Genomic DNA, 21925 nt, shown 5'->3' with positions numbered 1-21925 from the left:
AGGAGGCTGAGTCTCCTCCGCACTATCTCAGAGGAGATTTCTGTCTGGAGGGAATGAGATCTCTGGGCTCAGCCTTCCTGTTTCTGTGGTTTCTGGTGGCCACTGGGATAGACCGATGGGTTCTCATCCAGAAAAGGTCCTAAGTTGTGCAGGTGATCTGGCCCGCAGCAACCCCCTGGGCCCGCTACAAGCCGAGCCACGGGCTGGCCTTGCAAAGAGCACAACCCGATGACTGGCCTCGGGTCAGGCGCAGGGCTAGAAGCTCTCGCCTGATCCCACAACGACTTTGGAATTTGGGATGTATTATCTCAGACTTTACGGAGAAAAACTGGGAGACCCGGGTGGCCAGATGGTTTTCCCGATGTCAGCTGTGTGGACAGGATTGAGGACTCTGGACCACGCTGTCCTGCTGGTGGCTGGGACGTGTCTTGTCTCTATTTGAGTGACACTAGACTTGCCTCAGTGCAGGTTTGAGAGGGGAGACGGCTGTCCCAGTGCTCTTGCCCCCCGACATAGGTGCTGGATCTCCCTGCGGGGCCCACTTCACTTCCCTGCCTCCGAGCTTAAACTGACCCTCTCCCTCATTTCTCAGCTCATGTCTGGTTTTCTTGAAGAGGTCCAGCTTCCCCGGGCCTGCAGGCAGTGGGGACTCTTATCCCCTGGGGTTAGGGTGCTGCTGTGCTGGGGAGGTCAGAGCAAGGACCCAGGGGCTCTCTGGAGGCTCGAACAACACTCTGCTTCCCCCTCTCTGCAGGTGCCAAGCCCTGGACCCCAGGACCACCTGCAGGAAAAGCCAGGACGCAGGCCCCTGGCCAGGAAGGTGGGAGGAGAGGCAGACAGAAGCAATGTCTCTTGTTCCTGGTTTGAAGCTACCTCTTCTTGTCCCTGTGAGACTTGGTAAACCTGAGGACTGGGCAGCCCCGGGACTGCAGGAATGCTGCTGTTCTGGAAAACTGAGCTGCTAATGGCAAACACCCGAGGAATACCCCGAAGGCCTGGCCTTCCACACAGCACATCCGCCTTCCTCCTCCTGGTGGGCCCTGCAGGAGGGGGCCGCTGCACCCTCTAAGCAACAGACCGGCTCAGGGCCATCAGGCAGCGGTCAGCCAGCCTCGGGCCGGTAGCTTCCTGCAGAAACTTCTAATACCGTTGGCCAACGCATGCTCTTCCCGGGCCCTCGGCTGCTGGGAACTGTGTCAGGACCGTATCTTGCCAGCAGAATCTCAACGCCCATCGCCAGAAAGCTTTTAGTGGCCAACGGAGAAAGCTGTCCTCTGTTGGTGAAAAACTCACAAGTGAAATTTGAGAAACTTTGGGGATTTACTTCAATAGAATATTCCTCAGGGTTTCTGTGCTCAGGCGCTGGAAGCTGCTCCCGGGAGAGAAGGCACAGAAGACGGACCCCCCCGGGCAATGTGGGGTTTACGTTTCCCGGCTGCAAGTCTCCCTGCCTCCAGTGACTTGGACAGAGACACAGCAGAGGTGTCTTTAATGTTGAGAAAAAGAAGTTTTGAGCATTATCTCTCCCAGTGGAATTGTTTTCGTGTCCACCCGGAAATTGATTTTTATGCGTGTGATATCTTTCAAATGACCTATAATATAATCAGAGGATGCCAGAGCTACAGGCTCCCTGCAGGCCCAACTTGCACTCTGCACATCGAGGCCAAGCTCCACAGAGGAACCCCCAGTGCTGGGGCAGATGGGGTGCCTGGCCCCAGACTGTCGCCCATTCCCATCACCTCCACCCTGGGTGCTATCACATTCTGTTACCGAGTGAAGGTGCCAGCTGGGGGTCCGGGTGCCCTGCAGAGGAGACCATGGTGATGTGGGGCTTCTCAGCAGCAGATGGCATGCTCTCTCTGGTTTTCTCAAACTGATTGGGACTTTAGAGCAGGGCTCTGGCTCTCCCCTGAGGCCTGTGCAGCTCTCCTGTCCCCGGCACCCCTTCTTTCTATTACAGAGAGCAGGAAAGCAGACACTCCTCTTCTAGGGGCCATGGGAAAGGCGCCGTTCCCAGATGCTGCGATGCGTGCCCTCTGCGGCCTGCTCGGATGACTAGAATGGGCCTGTTGTTCTCGCAGACCAGGCCTGGGCCAGGCAGGGAGGACACCTCAGGCATTGAATCTGAGAGTATCGGTTTCTCCGTCCCCGCCTGCCAGCACACCTGTGCAGAAGGGCCCAGGCCCAGGGCAGGGGGCTCAGCTCAGACCCTCCTGCCTGCCCTCCCCCGCCCCCGGCACACCCCAAGTGCTTTACCTGGAGCCCACAGGCCTGGGATGGTCAGATTTGTCCCTGAGTCATTTTAAGGGGAGGAGCCTATGTTGGGTGAGAGGGATTTGGGTGCCTTTCTCAGTGAGGGAAACTGTGCTTGTTTCGGGGCACAGCTGCTACTCATACTCAGGACAGGACCCAGGAACCCAGGCAGGGAAGCTGGAACTGGTCACCCCCTCCAGGCCCAGTCTCAGCTATCTGTGTGGCCACAGAGGGACAGATGTGTTTTCTGGGTGCAATCTGACATCTTTTTTTTTTTTTTAAGATTTTATTTATTTATGATAGACATAGAGAAAGAGAGAGAGAGAGGCAGAGACACAGGCAGAGGGAGAAGCAGGTTCCATGCCCGGAGCTGGACGTGGGACTTGATCCCAGGACTCCAGGATCGTGCCCTGGGCCAAAGGCAGGCTAAACCACTGAGCAACCCAGGGATCCCCAGACTGACATCTTTTTAAAATTCCTATCTTGAGGTTTATTTATGAGACAGAGTCCCATATTCACCGTATGCGGTGACTATATGTGGAAAAAGGAAGAAATAAATGACTTCAATAAAATAGAAGTTTAATGACAGAAATTTAATTCCCTCTCACATAAAGATAAATCCGTAGTCTAGGCTGTTCAGCTCCCCCCAGTGTCAGGGCCTAGATAGATGTTCCTCTAGGTTTGCTTTGCCATCTTCAGCACGGCTCCTACTATGTAGCCACACAGAGCTGCTGGAGATCCAGCCATCGTATCCACATTCCTGCCAGCAGAAAGGAGGGAGGAGAGAGGAGGGTCTTCATGCCTTCCTTTAAGGACATCTCCAGAATTCTCACATTGTACTGGGGCTATATTGACTAGAACTTAATTCCGAGGCCACAACTTATATGAGAGAGTCTGGAAAGGTAGTCTTTTTTTTTTTTTAAATATTTTATTTATTTATTCATGAGAGACACAGAGAGAGAGAGAGGCAGAGACACAGGCAGAGGGAGAAGCAGGCTCCATGTGGGGAGCCTGATGTGGGACTCGATCCCAGGTCTCCAGGGTCACACCCTGGGCTGAAGGTGGCACTAAACCACTGAGCCACCCGGGCTGCCCGGGAAAGGTAGCCTTTATAGGAGGTGGCCATTCACCCAGATAAGTCAGGGGTTCGTTTACCAAGTCAGGAGGGAACAATTGGGGCACAATTACCGATCTCTCTCACCTCCCATTGGATAGGTGATATACAGCGTGTTTATAACACAGAGACATCATATTATCAAGGCTTATTTTAGAAGCACCGACTGATAAAAAAAGGAGTAAAGATTAGACGTCAGCCAGTCAAAATCAATCAATCAGTCAATCAGCCAGTCCATGTCCTCCAGCCAGTCCATGTCCTCATTTTCCAAATTAAGAAACCTAGGCCCAGAGAGGTCAATCCAAAAAGCTGAGCTCACACAGCAAGTTCGTGGCATCTAATTTCCAGCTCATGTTCAGTGGGAGTGTATTTGGTTTTCCCTGCTTCTTGAGAAAAAAAAGTTTCATTCTGGAGGGGAGGAGGTGGGGGCACCAAGTAGGAAATTCCATCTGTCCTTGGGTCTCTGAGCTGCAGGCCCCGGACAGGATGGTGACAGGGCCCGCTGGCCTTGGGCTGCTCGCCCTGGGTCGTGGCAGCTGAGGACTCTGCACCCGCTGGCTGGAGCGTGCCCGCTGGCGCTGCCCCCATGTGTGCCAGTGGTCCTGTCCCTGTCTGCCCCGGGTGAGCTCCCGCATCTCACTCAGCATGCTTTCATTTCAGGGCGTGGGCGTGCGCTGCCAGGATGGGCGCTGCCAGCAGGCGGGACTTCTCCTTCACAGCAATGCTGATGCTCAGCTGGCTCAGCCTGACCTGCTTCCCCGGGGCCGCATCCACAGGTGAGTCACCCAGAGCCGTGGGACTTCATGCCTCTGTGGGAAGGTGCTCACCCCCCACCCTGAAGCAAGGCTGCTGGGGGGCAGAGAAGGAGCTGCAGGGGACTGGGCTCCAGCTGGCCCTGCTAACCTCCCATCCCAGGTCAGTCTCCTGAGCTTCCATCATCATCCACAGAACCAAGGGGCTGGACCAGATGCGGGGGTTCCACACTCAGGGTCCACGGGAGCCAGGCACGCGAAGCAGACCTGTGCGGCTGGCCAGGCAGGGCCCGGGGTCCCCCAGCCAGTTCAGGCTCCTCTAGGAGGACGCCCACTTCTCCATTCTGGCCATGTGCTGTCATGTGTGAAGGTGGTGCCCCATTGCGGGATCTCATGAGTTTTTAAGAGAAGCCAGAAATCTAGATTTTTATGTAAAATTCCCTTCCTCTGAAGTGTTGACAGCCAGTTCAAATGTTACAAACTGCTCTGGGGGTTGGGGGGCCCAAAGAAAAAACACATATCTGGGAGCCAGCTTGCCACCTCCAGGCTTCCCCCTCACTCTGCAGTCATAGAGTCTGGGAACATTCGAGCACCTTGTCAGCTGTGATGCTCTATGCAAGGTCTGGTTTTCTGATCTCCATGTCAACTTTTTCTTGGAATGATTTTGAATTAACAAGTAGAAGCTCATGGCAAGTTTGCGGGGTTGATAGAAAACAACCATCAGATAAACCAGACTTGGGGTAGATGGTGAGAGGTGGGGGACCATGTGTCAGTTTTGAGCAGAGGGTTAGCAATGATACCATCACTCTTGATGCTCTGGTTTTTTAAATGCTGTTATTATTAGTCGAGCTGGATGCTTTTCTACAATGAGAATAAAGGAAGGTATGTTCTATTTTGTTTTTCTCAACCCATGGAGGACAGGAAGTTATCTCTAATTATCACGAGTGGAATTCCTTCTGTGTGATTCTCCGTGGAATCATGCAGGTCTGGAGGGGATGGGCAGGTGGGCAGTGTTTTTTAAAGTCTCCATGAGATAACTGATAGCATTGCCTGAATTCAGTCATTTATTCTTCTTTCATGTATTCACCTAGTGGACACCGAGGGGCATCAGCTCTAGGCCAGGAATGGGGCTCAGGTATCATAGGATGACCTCGCTCGGGGCCCTGGGGAGGCCTAGCCAGGCGTCTCCACATCCTGGGCATCTCTTTTCTGTCTGGGTGTAAACCACTGGAGCCCCAGCCCGTGCTTCTCCCTGACAGCTTTCCATTTGCGCCCCGAGTGGGCTGGGCTTGCATTCACTCCCTATCCTGCTTCCTGCCTCTGCGGCCCCTCCTGGGAAGGGTGGTTGCCCTGAAGATATTCCAGCCAAGGCTCTGACCGTTTCCAGCTGCTGACTGGTTCATGTACATGAAAACCCGCTGAAACTGACCTTTCCTGACTGCAAATATCCAGCTCTGATGAAGGGGCCGGGCTGTGACCACTGAGCCCCTGCTCCGGGGCCGATGCTGCTGGTGCTCTGGGACACGTTCTCTTGATGACAGCGGAGCCTGTAGGGTCAGCCTGCCACTTCCAAATCAAGAAATGAAGCCTGACTCAGGGCTAGTTCTTGGAAAGTGAAGGGGCATTCCAGCTTGTCTTAGGAGATGTGGGTGGCAAGACCCTAGGGCTTGATCCCAGGAAGTTGAGAGGCCTTATCTCCGCATGTTCATGGCTACATGCCTGGACCACTTGGCCCACCAGCACCACGTGTGTTCCCAGCACAGCAGCAGCATCGACTCCTCGGAAATGGATGCTCAGGTCCAGAACTAGGTGGAGGGTAGCCCAGGGCCTTGGCCTGGCCTCTGCCGGATGCCAGCCAAGCACATGACCCCCCTGAAGACAAACCCAGGGATGGGCCCTGACCCTCAGAAGCCCCTGGGTGGGGTGGAGGCTGCAGAGCCCCAGCCCCCAAGCCCATGGCTGCCACACGCCCAAGCAGGGGACCCACCCACAGCCCGTCCTGGAAGCTCCAGGAAGTCTGCTGATGAGCGAGAATCATAATTCTCAGTGTGTTGCCATTCCTCAGGCCCCTTGGGGTTTCCAACAGCTGAGAGAGCTGCTTTCCAAACAATGTGCCATTCTCTCCTGAGTGAAGGAGGTCCAGAGCCTGAGCGACTGCTGACAGTAGAGCAGATCGGCAGGCACAAGGGGGGAGCCTTGCGGCTGGGGAGGGCCAGTGGGATCACCGAGGACCCGCCCCATGCTTGGTAGCAGAGAAGGGAATGGCCGGCTGCCGCCTTCAGAGGGACAAAGAATAGGAGATGATGTGGCTCTGGGATCCGTCTCTGGGGCCGTTGAGTGTAGACAAGCCATGCCTCCGTTTCACATCTCTTGAGATATGTAAATATGGGGCAGACACTCATCTCAGAGATAATGGAACAAAAGTGAAGCTACAGGTTGAGCTGCCATGCTGGGAATCATACCGAGTCCCCCGGGGTCCCAGTCCCCCATTTGAACCTCATTCTGTGCACCCACTTTGCTGCAAAGACACGAGCTGTCGGGTGCCCTTCCTTGGAGCCTGAGCTGGGAGCCCATGTCCACCAGCCTGCAGCAGGGCCTTCACCTGCTGCATGAACCCCACCCCGGCCCTCGCCACCCCACCCTAGGGGCTTTCACATCTCCTGGTTCTCAGGCTGACAACTCCTGCGGGACAGAGGACAGGAAGGCAGTGGGACTTGTTCTCTGAGGCACGCCTTCCACTTTTGCTTTGCCCACCACTTCCCCTCTGGATTGTTCCTTGCTGCCGGGAGAGTCTGTCCATATCCCAGGCAGTTCTCTTCCCCCCTCCGTGCGCACAGCACGCTGCTGGACCAGAGCCCGGCCCACCAGATGGAGAGGAGGCTCCTCCTGTTGCTTCCACTGGAGCCAGGGAGAAGTGCCTCCCCGGGACCCACCACGGGGGCCTGAAGTTCAGCTACACGTTCTGACTCACAAGGCCACCACAGGCCATGAGGCATCAGGTTCCCGTTGGAGGATGTAGGACAGAAACACAAGCCCCTGGAGCAGCATGGGCATGCATTCCTCTGCATGGAATGGTCCTGGTGGCACTCCACGTAGCTTTCCAGAAGCCACTCCGTTTGGTTCTTCAGGTGGCGGCTCAGTGGAGGGGAACCGAGGCCGTGGCTGGACAGGTGTGGGGAGTGCCCCACTAGGGAGCCTTGTGCCACGTCAGAGCCCGTCTCTCTCTCTCTCTCTCTCTCTCCAATTGGACAGTACCATTTGTCTTACAAAACTTATTAGTCTGTAACAATGTATTATTCAATATCGACAACTTTTTTTTCCAAATTACTTTCTTTTTTAAAAAAATTTTTTTAGAAGATTTTTGTTTTTTTATTCGAGGGAAAAAGAGAGAGGCAGAGGGAGAAGCAGAGTCCTCGTGGGGAGCCTGATGCAGCACTCGTTCCCAGGACCCTGGGATCACGCCCCGAGCCAAAGGCAGATGCTCAACCATTGAGCCCCCCACCTACCTGCAAATTACTTTCTTTTAAAAAAGACGATGGCAATCTCTTCCGGCAACTCCACGGACAGGACTTGCAGGGTTTCCGCAGGACAGGCACCCAATTAGAATGGTCACTGCTCTCAGGGGAGCCAAGGGCATGACTGATTCCCCCTAGGGCAGACACAGATTATGCACTGTTCCTCCCAGTTTCGATGCCATCCGCTAGTAAGGGGTCACTCTCGTTTGGAGCAGTGTTGCTCAGTGACGTGTGTGATCTAATACCATCCTCAGGTTTCCAGGCGAACAGAGCCAGATTTAACCTAGAGTCAGATCCTCACGTGGAAGGGGACGGGGGCTGTGGTGCCTCTTAGAGCACCTCTTTCCAGAGGCAAGAAAGTCTTGGATTACAGGTACTCCTGGAATGTCTTAGAGAACCATCTGGTCTACCCTTCATTTTGTAAACGGAAAAACTGACCCCAGAGAAAGGCAGTGGCTGGTTCGCAGACCTGCATGGGACTGGACATCAGGGTATCGTTGTTCTCAAAGGCCTAGTGCTAGAGGAGAGAGGCGGGAGCCGGGAAGACGTGCTCCGTGGCTGTCCTTGTGTGCTGGTGTGGGTGGGTGGACGCAGTGATGCCTCTCTGTCCTTGGCAGCAGCAGCCGAGTGCCCTGACCAGAGCCCTGAGCTGCAGCCCTGGAACCCTGGCCACGACCAGAATAATGATGTGCACATCGGCCAGGGCAGGACCCTGCTGCTCATCTCTTCCGCCACGGTGAACTCCATCCACATCTCAGATGGAGGTAAGCCCGTCTCCCCCCCACCTCTCTCCCTTCCACTGCCTCGGAGCCCAGCAGCTAGTACAGGCCACCGTGGCTCCAGGTGGACAGAACAAAGGCCACCTGCTGCAGGTTCAGGTCAGAGCATCTGCTCGGCAGTGGTGCCACCAGCTCTGGGCACTTGGGAGCGGAGGATCAGAGCTCCGATCTTGGCGAAAGGAGCTTTATAGGGGGAAATTTGAGTCGGTGCTCAGAGTACTCTCGCTCGTCAGGCCTTCTGATGCTTGCTCGTCGAAGGCTGAGCACACAGAGACAACTGCAGATGGGCTGGCAGCACTCACACAGCGCGGGGCAGGGAGGAGGGAGAGGGAGCCGCTCGGGAGCACGGCGCTCGAGGCAGTGCTGGAAATGCAGGCGTGCCTTCCTGGCTGCCCGGACGAGGTGGGGGCGCAGCAGGTCTGCCCTCGCCTCTGCTCGAACCTCACCCCAACACGTGTGTTCTTGAACCCCACCCCCTTCCCGTGGCTTTAGGAAAGCTGGTCATTAAAGACCACGAGGAGACGATTGTCCTGCGTACCCGGCACATCCTGATCGATAACGGAGGAGAGCTGCACGCTGGGAGTGCCCTCTGCCCCTACCAGGGCAATTTCAGCATCGTTTTGTATGGAAGGTGGGCAGATAGCTTCTGGGGAGCGGGCCGGGGGGTCAAATGCTACTCTCAGATCTGATGGGAAGGCGGCTTTCCAAAGGGGAGAGGCAGGCACGATGGCAAGGCTTTAGTGCGAGACGGGAATCATCCTTATAGACTGCCAGGTGTAACCACGAGCAAGGCAGCCGTCGGGGATCGGGGTGAGCCGAAGCTTACTAGGTGTATTGTTTCTCATGGCCTGGGTCCACGTGTAAGGCACAGAAGTCCCTGCCAGACTTTCAGCTGCCTTTCAGCCATGTCATGGCTCGGGAAGCCTCTCGGAATATTTATTTAGCCGGTTATGATGGACAAGATAAAGAAAACCTCCGCATGTTATTTGCCTCTGGCTCTGCTCCCTCTTCGAACTGTCGAGAGTCCTCAGAAGCAGTAGCCAGGAGTGCACGAGGGTCTGCAGCCCATGGCCCGGTGACTCCCCCTCTGATGTGGGCCAGAATGTGAAACACTCAGAGCTGGGAAGGAGTGCCAATGTGTAAACTAGTGATAAGTGGTTCTGCTTGGCCTTTTGGCCTCATTGTGCTCTCGGGCTTAGGAAGGTCTGGTGCGTGAAGCTACTTCTGCTGGCCTGGCGCAGTCCCCATGCATGACCGGTTCTTCGGTGGCTGCAGTGGGGGCAGTGCAGTCCTCTCCGGGTTGGGCATCCAGTGAGGACATGGGCCTGCTGACTTTGGGGAGCTGTTCTCTCTCTTGTAGGGCCGATGAAAGTGTCCAGGCGGATCCTTACTTTGGACTGAAGTACATTGGGGTCGGCCGAGGAGGCACCCTTGAGTTACACGGACAGAAAAAGCTCTCATGGACATTTCTCAACAAGACCCTTCGCCCAGGCGGCATGGAGGAGGGAGGCTATTTTTTTGAGAGGAGCTGGGGTCACCGTGGAGTCATTGTTCATGTCATCGACCCCAAAACAGCGACAGTCATCCATTCTGACCGGTAAGGTCTGCCTTCACTTAGACACATGGCCCTTCATTCCACAGGCACGTACAGAGCCTGTGCCCTGGCCAGATGCTGCTCTGGGTGCTGAGATGGAGCAGCGAGCCAGACAACCTGGAGGAATTATGTCTCTGCCTCCCTGGGCATTTGCCCAACGAAGCTGCATTAATGGGAACAAGCAGACGTGCACACATGTATGCACAACATCATTTCAGCTCGTGATCATTGCCAATTAGAAGAGAAAGTCATAATGAAATGGTGGAGGGCAACTAGGGAAGGCCACTTTGCATTGATTAGTCAGGGTGGGCTGGTGTAAAGAAGCAACATTTGAGCTGAGAATTGCAGGGTGAAGATGCGTCAGGGATTGGGTGTTCAAGACGGCAAGCAGCAAGTGCAAAGGGCCAGTAGTGAGAGGGGCATGGTGGTGTGGAAACACAGAAGGGCCAGCAGAAGGGTGGAGGTACAGGGCAATGGCAATGTGGTGCAGGGACGGCAGGTTTTTCGGCAAGGGCAGATGCACCTTGCCGGGCACCGTAATGAGGTGGGTTTTATTCTAAGTGGGACGTGAAGCCCCTGGAGGGCTTCAAGAAGTGTCTGATCTGATGGGAAGGACATCCTGGCTGCTGTTTAGGACTGTGTGGAAGGCAAACAAACATCCAGAAAGCAGAGGTGGCGGGGCGGCTTTGGCCGTGGTCTGAGGGCGAGGGGCCGCCGGCCAGGACGTAGGCAGGGGCTATGGCAGTAGAACGGGATGAACTGGAGAAATACTTACGAGGCACAGATGGCAAGGCTTCCCTGGCTTTCCTCGGCTCTGGCGGGAGCTAGCGCTTCCTGCAGGTTCCCGGGTTCCTGTCCTGGCCCTGCAGAGGCTGTCCCCGGGTACTCGGGGGGCAGGACCCACCAGGAAGGGCACAGAAAAAGCTTCCCTTGCCCTCAGGCAGGGAAGCAGACACCCAGCTGCTCTGCTGCTGCTGGATGGGGCGGCGGGGTGTGGGGTCTGCAAGAACGGGGTGCAAGCCGTGGGCGCCCACGGGAAGCGGCAGGGAACCGCCATGACATCGGGGCAGGCTGGGCAAGACTTGGGATATTGGACGATTGTTGGACTTTGTGCAAACCATCATGTGAACCACTTCACCGGCCCTCTGTAATTTATCTTCATGACCCACCCCCCCTCACCTAGTTGATTCTGTTATTATCCATGTCATACAGACAAAAATACCAGGATTTGGGGGAATCCATTTGCTCTGTGTCACAAGGCCAGGAAGTGTCAGAGCTGAGGTTCACACCCAGATCTGCCCACACCCTTCACCCTGTATGTCTTCCTAGTACCTGCCTTGGCCTGGGGCCTCACGATCCTCAGTGCACAGGTAATATAGGAAGCCAGGATGAGCCTCCTAGATGCAAAGTACGTCCGAGAGTTCTCCCTCTGGACGTGAGAATGGTGCCCTCCCGCGGTGCCGGCCCCTGGGCGCTGCCTCTCCTGGTGAGCTGGCCTTCAGCTGCGTGCCTTATTGAGCTGCATGAGGAGACGTCATCCCGACAGCTGGTGTGCAGGTTCCAGAGACGGGACAGCGACAGCTGCTCCCTCCAAATCTACTTTGGTTAAAGATGTGTCTGGGTCCTTGAGAACCTGATAGGGGAATGTGTGTGAGGAGACCTCTTAATAAACACGACGCACGCATGCATGCAGATGCAGGCTCCGGTTACCTGAGAAGGTTACCTGGAGGAAAGAGAGCGTAGGTCAGCCCTTACGAGGTAATGGCCAAGAAGGATGAGAGAAAGGCCAAGAAGGATGTGTGAAGACATGTGGTGTCATCATAGCTTGGAGTCGTGCTAGGTGGGCAGCAGGTGGCCCTTGGGGGCAAGGGGCAGGGGGAATGAGGTTCCTGGGCCCCAGGCATGGCCAGTTTGCACAAGCACTTGCAAACCAGTCTGAGGATCAGGAGCATCAACCCCCGACTCCCAGCACCTACCCAGCCCCTCCCCCCTCCCCCTATACCACCACTGTTTCCCTTTCCCCAAATCTTGGCCATTCACACTGCTTTATTCCCCTAAATCCGCTTTAGAACAGTTCTGCTTGTTAAACCCCAAGACTAATTCTTTCAGAATCTCCATTATAACTGTACTGAATCTTTAGTCCCATGAGGGATAGCTGGGGGTCATTACAAAATTGTGTCTTCTTTATAAAAGCTCGTCATGCGTGGTACAGATATTTGTTTAAAATCATGCTTAGTGGGTATTTTCTGTGTGTGAAAGTGGGTTACCTTTGTTGAGTTTGGGAAGATCGGTTTTTAAACATTTTTTAAAATTTTTATTTATTTATGATAGTCACAGAGAGAGAGAGAGAGAGGCAGAGACACAGGCAGAGGGAGAAGCAGTCTCCATGCACCGAGAGCCCGACATGGGATTCGATCCCGGGTCTCCAGGATCGCGCCCTGGGCCAAAGGCAGGCGCCAACCCGCTGTGCCACCCAGGGATCCCATGAAGATCGGTTTTTAGTGTCATAAAAGCTATTTTCTTTAAAAATCACAGCCCTTGGGGTCTATGGATGGCAGGCTAGTTGTTGTAACACATGCCTGTGTGCTCAGAACTCCCTTTCTTGGGGCTGCTGTCAGGACTATTAAAACCCACTCTTGGGCAGCCTGGGTAGCTCAGCAGTTTAGTGCCACCTTCAGCCCAGGGCCTGATCTTGAGTCCCGGGATCGAGTCCCACTCAGGCTCCCTGCATGGAGCCTGCTTCTCCCTCTGCCTGTGTCTCTGCCTCTCTCTCTCTCTCCCTCTGTGTCTCTCATGAACAAATAAATAAAATCTTTTAAAAAATAAATAAAAAATAAAACCCACTCTCTCTAACCCTTTCAGGTTTGACACCTATAGATCCATGAAGGAGAGCGAACGTCTGGTACAGTACTTGAATGCGGTGCCCGAGGGCAGGATCCTCTCGGTGGCCGTGAACGATGAGGGGTCACGGAACCTGGACGACGGGGCCAGAAAGGCCATGACCAAACTGGGCAGCAAGCACTTCCTGCGCCTTGGGTTCAGGTACCACCCACGCCCCGCTCCCACCAGGCTCAGGGACCCAGGCTACGCCCCGCAGTCCACCTTAGTGTCTGTTCTTTGCCTGCAGCATGCTGGCCTCAGTGCTGGGCCTGGGGCACTGGCTGGCAGGAAGACCCCCATCTGCAATGGGGGCGTATCTGGGAGCCCAGATTTTCTTACAAAGCGTATTCCGCTCTTAAAACACAAAACATCTCTCTTTTCATGAACTCATTCGTTCATTCAGCCACTGACAGAGTATCAGCTGGACATCTGCTGTGTGTGAGCCATTCCTCAGATCAACAGCAAGCTTCATTTCCCCGTTCTTGGGCAAAGGGTCCATTGTGTGCCTTAGGGACCGGCAGGCACTTGTTTCAAGATCATATAAGATGTCTCTGCCCGGCCCAGCACCCAGAGAGAAGGCCTTTGATGTGCTCCGCCGTATTTGGTTTGTCTCGGGTTAGCTTCATGCCTGACTTTGGCTCGCACATGCTTGGCACCAACAGGAAACCGTTTGCCCCACAGTGGCCACACCTTTTATCCTATGAATCAGTTCTCAGCTCAGGTGAAGGTTCAGGTCCTCCATCCTGTGGCTGTTTGAAGATAGCAAGGCCCTTCCCTTCCGTATCCAAGGTCTGGGGCAAGAGCCTCCCTTGGGCTCCCAGCAAAGCCGTTTTACTGGCTGCACAGAGATTCCCCGGTCAAGGCAGGGGGGCGGCGGGGGGGGGGGGGGGGCAGCGGGCGGGGAAATGCCTGGGTTCCAGAGTGTGGTCTCTGACAGCCCAGGGGTTGCTCCTTCTGGAAGGACCTGGACAGGGAGCTCAAGCAGTCAGAGATGACAAGGACACCTTGGTATCTCAAGGCTCCTCTGTTAGCAAAAGCTGAGAGGGCTTCCATTTCTTTGTTTTAGAAACCAAAAGACCAGTTTATTGATTTACAGTGAGAGTGAGAACCACCAGGGACTGGCTCCTTAGGGCCTGGGCTGAAGAAGGCAATGACTAAGGGCCCAGGACTCCCCCTCTGATACAGCCTGCATTTGCAGCTCCTGGGAGGTGTGCCTGCAGGGAAGTGACTCATCCTCTCTGCATGGTTCCTGCATCTGTAAAGTGGAGGGGAGCCGTTGGGAGGGGAGTAGATGTGATAATAAGTAACAAAATATTTGCCAGTGTATCTGACCCAAATTAAGGATTCAATGCATGTTAGCAACTGTTTTCTCCTGAGAACCAACTGCCACTGGCAGGATGGGTGCTTGCCGTATGTTGTCATGGCCATTCCCCTGGGTGCTGGATGGCAGGCAAGAATTACAGTCTTAACCCTCGTCCGTGTAGACACGCTTTGAGGGACAAACTCAAAGCATCTAAAATCAGTAGAAGAACTGAGAGGTGTGGCGGTCTGTGGTTCATTTGCTCAGAAAGCAGTTTCTGAGCAGATATTGGCACAAGGCTCTGGGCCAGACCAGGTGTGCGGAGCTTTCATGGGCAGGCAGGGGGAGAGAAGTGATAAGGAGGCCTGAGCAAGCGGGTGGGCTAAAGGCTCGAGGTGCAGAGCTGCAGGTGAGGATGAGGGCAAGCAGGTCCCCTGCGAGAGCCTGCAGGTGCAGAGGCCCTGGGATGAGCGTGTGGCCCCGGCCCTGAAGACTCGGGAGGCACTGGCAGCAGAAGCGTGTGCTCGGCGGGGAAGGGGCCAAGATAAGGCTGCCGAGGTGGGCACAGGAAGGTCTTTCACTCCGTGCCCCGGGACCTTGGGCTTTCATCCAAAGGGCAATGGGAAGCCATTGAAGGATCTTTTTTTTTTTAATAATAAATTTATTTTTTATTGGTGTTCAATTTACCAACATACAGAATAACACCCAGTGCTCATCCCGTCAAGTGCCCCCCTCAGTGCCCGTCACCCATTCACCCCCACCCCCTGCAATTGAAGGATCTTAAGCGAAGGAGTGACCCAATCAAATCCCTAACTTCAGTCAAGACTTACTTTCCAAAAAGAAAGATCAGGACAAAAATAATGAAAGCTCTTGAGTACCGTAATCGATGGCCATCTTATATAAGGGGGGGGGAGAGGGAGACAGACATGGGGGGACCTTCCTGCCTTATAGTGTGGGCTCCCGCAGAGGAACTCCTCCCCCTGCTTTCCCTCCTCCATTCCCTAGTGTGAGCGAGAGGCCTCTCCTCCCCCTCAAGGCCTGTGCGGGGGCCCCCAGGTCGCCCGGCAGGACCCCTCTGGCGTCTCCCTGTGCTTCCCTCCGGAGGAGGCGGGCATCCGGGAAAGAACGTTTCTCTCCTGGAACCCACGTCCTGCTTTCCTAAGGGCATCAGAGCACTTGCTTCAGGACCTCGTGGGGCCTGGTGGGTGGTAGGTGGGCCTGTGGGCTCGTGTGTCTGTGACCCGAACCCCATCTGCTGCCGGAGTGGGGCCGAAGAGGCTCACGGGAGGAGACTCAGCACCTGCAGAGAGAGGCTCCTGTTGTCGGGCAGCAGGGGAGCCGGCCAGCGGGCTGATGGCCCCGAGTGGCGGGAGGGCTGCTCGCTCGCGGGGCTCCGTCTCAGCCCTGCCTCCCGTGCAGGTTCAGACGCGCGAGGAACTTCACTCTCTGTTGTTGCCTTTTCCAGACACCCTTGGAGTTTCATAACTGTGAAAGGAGATCCCTCTTCTTCGGTGGAAGACCATATTGATTATCACGGTAAGAAATAGTTGGCGAGAGGCTGAATCCCCTCCGCGTCTCCCTGACCAAGAGGCCCTGGTCGTTGTGAGCCGCAGAACATGGTGGAACCACCTCCCAACACCCCTCTTAATTGGCCGTGTTACCCGAAAGTGGCGAAAAGCCAATCACTAAGATAATATTTACATTTGTGGGGCGCCTGGGTGGCTCAGTCGATTGGGCGTCTGCCTTTGGCTCAGGTCATGGTCCCAGGGACCTGGGATCGAGGCCCACATCGGGCTTCCTGCTTGGCGGGGGGTCTGCTTCTCACTCTCCCTCTGCCACTTGCGTGCCCGCGCTGTCTCTCTCTCTCAAATAAATAAATAAAATCTTAAAAAAAAAAAAAATTTACATTTGCAAAGAGCTCACAGCTGACTTACTCACCTAACAAGTGACCCAGGACAGATGGGAACTGGGACAGATCCAACAGAGGGAATGTTTCAAGCTAGAAAGTTACTGTGGGTGGGCCTTGACTATCTAGGGGAAGGTACTGCTGGTTCTATATTCCTAGACAGGAATTTAAGGGAGAAATACAGATTTGTCAGCACATTGAAATAAAAACTTTAAAACTGAAACAAAAGAAGGCATGATAGATAGTCTGCTTCCCTAAGTAGAAAGATTGGCCTGAAACGTGTTTTGCTTTTGAAGAAATAGCTCAAGATCCCTGTGTCGGGAGCTTACTCGGGCTCAGAATTACACTCTTTGGGATGATGTAAGGGTGGGGGTGTCCAGGTGCTCAAGCCCCTGTTCTCCCAACAGGGCATCGCGGATCTGCAGCAGCCCGGGTGTTCAAAGTGTTCCGGACAGAGCATGGCGAGTATTTCAATGTCTCTTCGTCCAGCGAGTGGGTTCAAGGTGAGGAGTGTTGGATGACCAAGAAAAACCTAAGAGTGGGATAGAAGGCCTGGACTTCCTGTCTTTGCAAAAGAAAGATTTTTCTCTTGCACCAGTAAGACCGCTTGGTTGCTGCAGAGTAAACTAAATTTGCAATGGAAAGCTGTCTCTAATTCATCAGTCCAGAGTGGCCAATAGCCCAGGGGATGTTCTCAGTCTCGGAATATTCTTTGTGCCAAGTGATAGCACCGAACAGGAACGAGTGGGAGCAGGACAGCCCCTCTGGTCGCCCACACATGGAGACTGGGGTGCAGAGCAGCCTCCTCACTGCAGCCCTGGAGAAATGGGCTGATCATGGCTTTTATCTTTATCCTTTCTACAGTATCTGCAGTAAAGAAGAATATATTATCCTATTGCTTTTAAGTGAGAAAGTCAGTAAGAGGTGCTTTTAATGAGAAGCAAGGAGATTTGGCAGACTGCTCTGGTGCATGCCTGGACAAACAGTGTTCACCTCCCGTTGTGTCGAGGGCACTTGGGGGCCACGCTGAATGGGACGTGCCCCCTTGGGCCCTTCCTGCCTAACCCCGCTCTTTGCTTCCTGTCTAGATGTGGAATGGACACAGTGGTTCGACTATGACAAAGTGTCGCACACGAAAGGTGGGGAGAAAATTTCAGACCTCCGGGTAGCTCACCCAGGAAAAATCTGCAATCGCCCCATTGATATACAGGTACCAAACCCAAAACAACCAGAATTATGAAGACTGTATTTTGAAGTGGAGTCTAGATAACATGCTTTCTTGCCCCTGGAGTGGTGTGCTTCTCACAGCTCTCCCATTTTAGAGGCTCTTATGTGCTCCCGGACTCCTGGCTGGTGAGTTCCCAAGCGAGGACCCCAAATTCTCTCCTGGAGTCCCCCCCCCGACTTCCTTTCCCTCCTCCTAAACCTGCTGCCCTGGCCATAGCTGACAGTGCCCCGGTGTGGGGATGGTTTTTCTCTCTCAGCCTCCCTTCTCAGTTCATCTCCTTTGGGACCTTGAAAGAACAGGATCTGAATGGGACTTGGGGTGCCAGCTGAGCTCAGCCCAGATGCAGACATGCCCAAGCCTTGTTCACTGCTGAGTGAAACAAACACCAGCATTCATAGGATGGACAGGGTTTGCTCAGGATATTCACTGCCAGGTGCTCCTCCCAAAGAGGGACCTTGACTTTCTCGGTTGGCTCCTCCATGAGTGTGTTGAGCAAATACGCAGCCCTCACAGCTCACCAGCTTTGCAGATGACCCTTGTTACTTGGCTAAGGCCCTGTCTTCACGTGGCTGTGGTGTGCTTGAGAAGGATCAACCAAGAGTGCATTACAGGTTGTAGGCTCTCCTTGGGTCAAAAAGAATCAAAAGGGGCTGACTCTCCCAATGTGCATCTTCTCCAGATTTAATTCTATTTTTTTCCTGCAACCTTGAAGATCCCAGCCTTAATTCTGAAATAGCCATAATCTTATTCCTCTGGTTCACTTGGCTATATGAAGTCCAGCCCTTTGGCAGCCTCCCCTCCCAAAGTATTTCTGGAAATCCTCCAGGAACACTTACAGAGGCTTCGGATCCCTCCCAGTGTCAGTCTTCAGGCTCCCGTGTTTAGAAGACCACTTGGCTACGCCAGCTTCTCAGAGGCATTTCCCATTTTGCCCATACCTTTGCTCCTGGCATGGACATGGGCTCCTCCCTGACTATGTCGAGGTACAACTCATCCTAGGCTAAAGTATTGGAAGGCTTGGAGGCAGCAGAGGAGACTGATTGCTGGCATACATATATATAAAATATAAAACAGTCTGCTTACCAGCTTTATTATCTCAAGACCCTCCAAGGGACCCAACCTTATTCTCTATAACCCCCAGGTGTCCACCACATTCTAACGCCCAGCTTCCTTCCAACAAAAGGAGTATCCTTGACAAGGAGGTCCCTGAGTTCCAGGTCTCAACTATTGCAGATCTGGAGAGGAACGAAAGATCCAACCCACACCGCTGCACACACCCCCGCCCTTGCCCCCCCCCCGCCCCCATGCCTTCCACCCCTCTGGGGCTGAGGCCAGATTTTGCAAAAGTGCATTCCCTGACAATACTTTGCTGAGCATCATAGCCCCTTATTAGTTCAAAACTCTCAATTCTAGAGAAGGATCTTGTTTTTGTTTTTCAAGATTTTATTTATTTATTCATGAGAGACACAGAGAGAGAGGCAGAGACATAGGCAGAGGGAGAAGCAGGCTCCATACAGGGAGCCGATACAAGACTCGATCCCAGAACTCCATGATCAGGCCCTGAGCTGAAGGCAGATGCCCAACTGCTGAGCCACCTAGGTGTCCCAGGATCTTGTTTTTTTCTTGGCAAAACAAAGGTCCGTGGAAGCAGTCAAGGGTTAATGTGAAAGAGTTAGGATGGCTCCTTCTCCCAGCTGCTGGCCCTGCACTTGCACACCCCTGAGGTGGGCACCAACTTAAATCATGCAGCCTCACTCCAGCCCTGGCTACAGACCTAAGCCAACTCACTCAGGGTCCCTAGTCCCTCTGGGCAGAAAGGATAGCCATTGTTCCCCATGGGATGAGTCTGTGGACGTAATGCGATGATATATGCAGTGCCCATACATTGCTTTATTATGTTACAATGACTATTTTAATCATACCGTTAATTATCTTATAATTATTAATCATTATCAAAAATAGTAAGAAAATTTTGTCTACTTAAGGTGGAGAGTGGCTTCCCAGAACAAGGATAGAACCCTTTTATCCTTCTCCTCCCCAAGTGAGGTCATTCTTCAGGTTTAGAAAAAGCAGGGGGTGGACAGGGAAAGCAGAGTTGAGTCGCTATCCCCAAGAAAAGATTGTGGGATGCCGTGCCTTGAAGAAAGTCCAGTTCCATTCACTGATGTGTTCAGGCTCTGTTTCTCACCGTTGTGGGGTCTCCTGCGGAACATGCTGGCCTCCTTGGGAAACAGTGGGAGCTCAGAGGAGCTGCGCTTGATGATCCAGCGACCTCGACCTTGAGCTTGCTTCTCAAACCCTCTAAGTCTGCAACTCATGCTTCCCTGGTGGCGCTGGAGGCCACCCGAGATAATGGACGTGAGCGTGACTCTCGCAGGAAAGGGCTGGATTTTCCGAGCTCACTGCCTTCCAGCTTCCCTTTGAAGCCAAAGACAACAGATACCTGCTGTGTTCAAAATAATGTTTCTTGAAAAGCCCCCCCACCCGCTTTTTTTTTTTTTTTTTTTTAATGGTTGACTCTACTTTGCCTCCCTATTTCCCCAGCTCTGGTCCCTTTGGTCTCTGTGCCAAAGAGGACAGCAGCTGCAGCCTGGCCCTAAATTGCTTGTCTCTGATGACAGCCACGGGCTTGATGCAGACACACCCGGGCTCTGGGATGAGCCCCAGCTGGCAGGGATCGCGACCTCCTTGGAGCCTGCTCCCTATATTCTCTACCTGGCCTTGAAGCTGCTTGCCCGTCGGCCCCTATCACTGAGACCTTGCTCAGTGCCAAGCCCTGGGCTGGAAGCTGGGTTCAGAGAGACAGGCAAAAACCAGGTTCCTGCCCTCCTGAGCCCAGAATCCAATGTGGGGAGGAGACAGACACTGAACAAAGGACACTAGGCTGCGTGCCTGAAGGCCTGGGTGGGAAGTGCTGAGAAGCACCAGCTTTGCAGTTGGCTAAGTCTGGATTTGAATTTTGGCTCTGCTGCTTACTTGCTGGGTTGACCTCGGGCAAGTTACTCACCCTGTGAAGAGTCCGTTTCCTTCTCTGTAAAACCAGCGACCTCATAGTTGCTATGAAGATGGAATGTGATCATATGCATAGCACTTAGCTCTGTAACTGTAGGGGGGGGTAGGTGGTTCTCAAACTGGACTGTCCACTAGAACCCCTCAGGCCCCTTTGAAAAGTTCTGATGCCCAAGCCACACCCAGACATGCCAGATCTGAGCCTCGGAGGATGGGGCCTGGGCATGAGTATTTTTAAGGGCTCCCCACGTGATGTGCAACTTCACTGGGGTACCAGTAGATTGAACGTAGCAGGTCCTCCATAAATACCAGCCTCCTCCATTTGCAGTGGCAGCGGTGGCCGTAGGAGTTATGAGGAGCTCCTGAAATGGGACCTTCTCCCTGTAGATGCTCCATGACACACTCACCCGATGGTGAGCAGTACATGAGTGGTTTGGGTATGGAGTAGCGTAGGACCCCAGGCGAGGTACTGACCCATCCTGTGACTTCACATTGTTCTCCTTAAAACAAAACTGTTTTCTTACATCAAAAGTGATGCTCAATCATTTAATAATCCTCTTGGGCCATAGGAAATAGTTTTTGCAGCAGGGACAATTTTAGACTTGGGAGTATATGTTTATAACATTAATCATCACCGTCCTTCTTTACACGCACACAAATGATCTTGCTCTGTAATTCCCGTGTCCTTTCCAGGCCTCTACACCAGATGGAGTTAACCTCACCATTCAGGTCGTCTACAAAAAAGGCCAGGATTATAGGTTTGTGTGCTACGACCAGGGCCGAGCCTGCCAGAGCTACCGTGTGCGGTTCCTTTGTGGGAAGCCTGGTAAGCAGCTGCTTGTTGGAGACAGAGATGCAACCGCGGCTCGTTCCCCGAGCTGGCGGATACACATTGTGAGTTTGGATGCGGCTCGGTCAGCTGCCCCTGAACATCTCAGAGACACGCTGCTTCTGCCAAGCTTGCAATGGAGAGTACTTCTGTGACACAGGAGCAGTGGGACGGTCCTCAGAGCTGACAGGAGCCAGGAGAGCCCCACCCTGCCCATATGCCTTTCAGGAAGGGGAAGGGCCAGGTCCAAGAGAACCAAGGTGCAGTGGCCAGAGGTGACCTCCCCTGCACAGACATGAGCTCGTGGCCTCTGGGTGCTATTATTTTAAACCCAGTCCCCGAGGTGCTCGTTAGAAGGGATTGGGAATGGTTGGTTGGTTCGTGGAGGCACTTGGCCATCTCCAGAAGGCAGTCATTAGGGATGAGAGTTCTTTGGGGGAAGGGCTTAGAGCTACTGTAAATAATAGTTGAGAGGAACTATATTTGTTTTACATCTTGAGCGGAGTGGGTGTGGTGAGCAGCCACATTTAACTCTAGCTAAGGAGTTGCTGGAAAATCCCCGGCCCGGAGCTAATGAATGGCTCTTTTCTGGTCGGGTTTTGTTGACTTCAAAAACCTGTCCCAAGACTGGGATGGGCTGAGCCTGGTGATTTGGGTTTGGATAGGCAAACCTGGCATTTATTGAGGGAGCAAAAGGGAAGAGGCGGGCAGTCACAAGTTTGCCAAGAACGAAGGGTTATTATATCTCAGTCCTTCCTGTTTGGGG

General features: G+C 53.7%; 1 protein-coding gene across 2 annotated transcripts in view; it reads left to right on the top strand.

Moving 5' to 3' along the window:
• The window catches only part of CEMIP (cell migration inducing hyaluronidase 1), a 138935-nt gene that overhangs the window by 75065 nt on the left and 41945 nt on the right, over positions 1-21925 (top strand). The window contains exons 2-10 of one of the 2 annotated variants that reach the window (XM_077874229.1): positions 4028-4143; positions 8255-8398; positions 8906-9044; positions 9774-10010; positions 12870-13049; positions 15653-15723; positions 16501-16596; positions 17182-17303; positions 21024-21156. In XM_077874229.1, the coding sequence (XP_077730355.1) occupies positions 4050-4143; positions 8255-8398; positions 8906-9044; positions 9774-10010; positions 12870-13049; positions 15653-15723; positions 16501-16596; positions 17182-17303; positions 21024-21156 (1216 nt within the window). In that variant the 5' untranslated portion in view covers positions 4028-4049. Of the gene's footprint in view, positions 1-4027; positions 4144-8251; positions 8399-8905; positions 9045-9773; positions 10011-12869; positions 13050-15652; positions 15724-16500; positions 16597-17181; positions 17304-21023; positions 21157-21925 lie in introns of both variants that reach the window. The other variant, XM_077874220.1, reaches the window with a different exon arrangement.

Source organism: Canis aureus, chromosome 2, assembly GCF_053574225.1.
Source record: "Canis aureus isolate CA01 chromosome 2, VMU_Caureus_v.1.0, whole genome shotgun sequence".
Taxonomy (NCBI): domain Eukaryota; kingdom Metazoa; phylum Chordata; class Mammalia; order Carnivora; family Canidae; genus Canis; species Canis aureus.
Note: the sequence above shows the minus strand (reverse complement) of the source record. Positions and strands in the feature narration are given on the sequence as shown.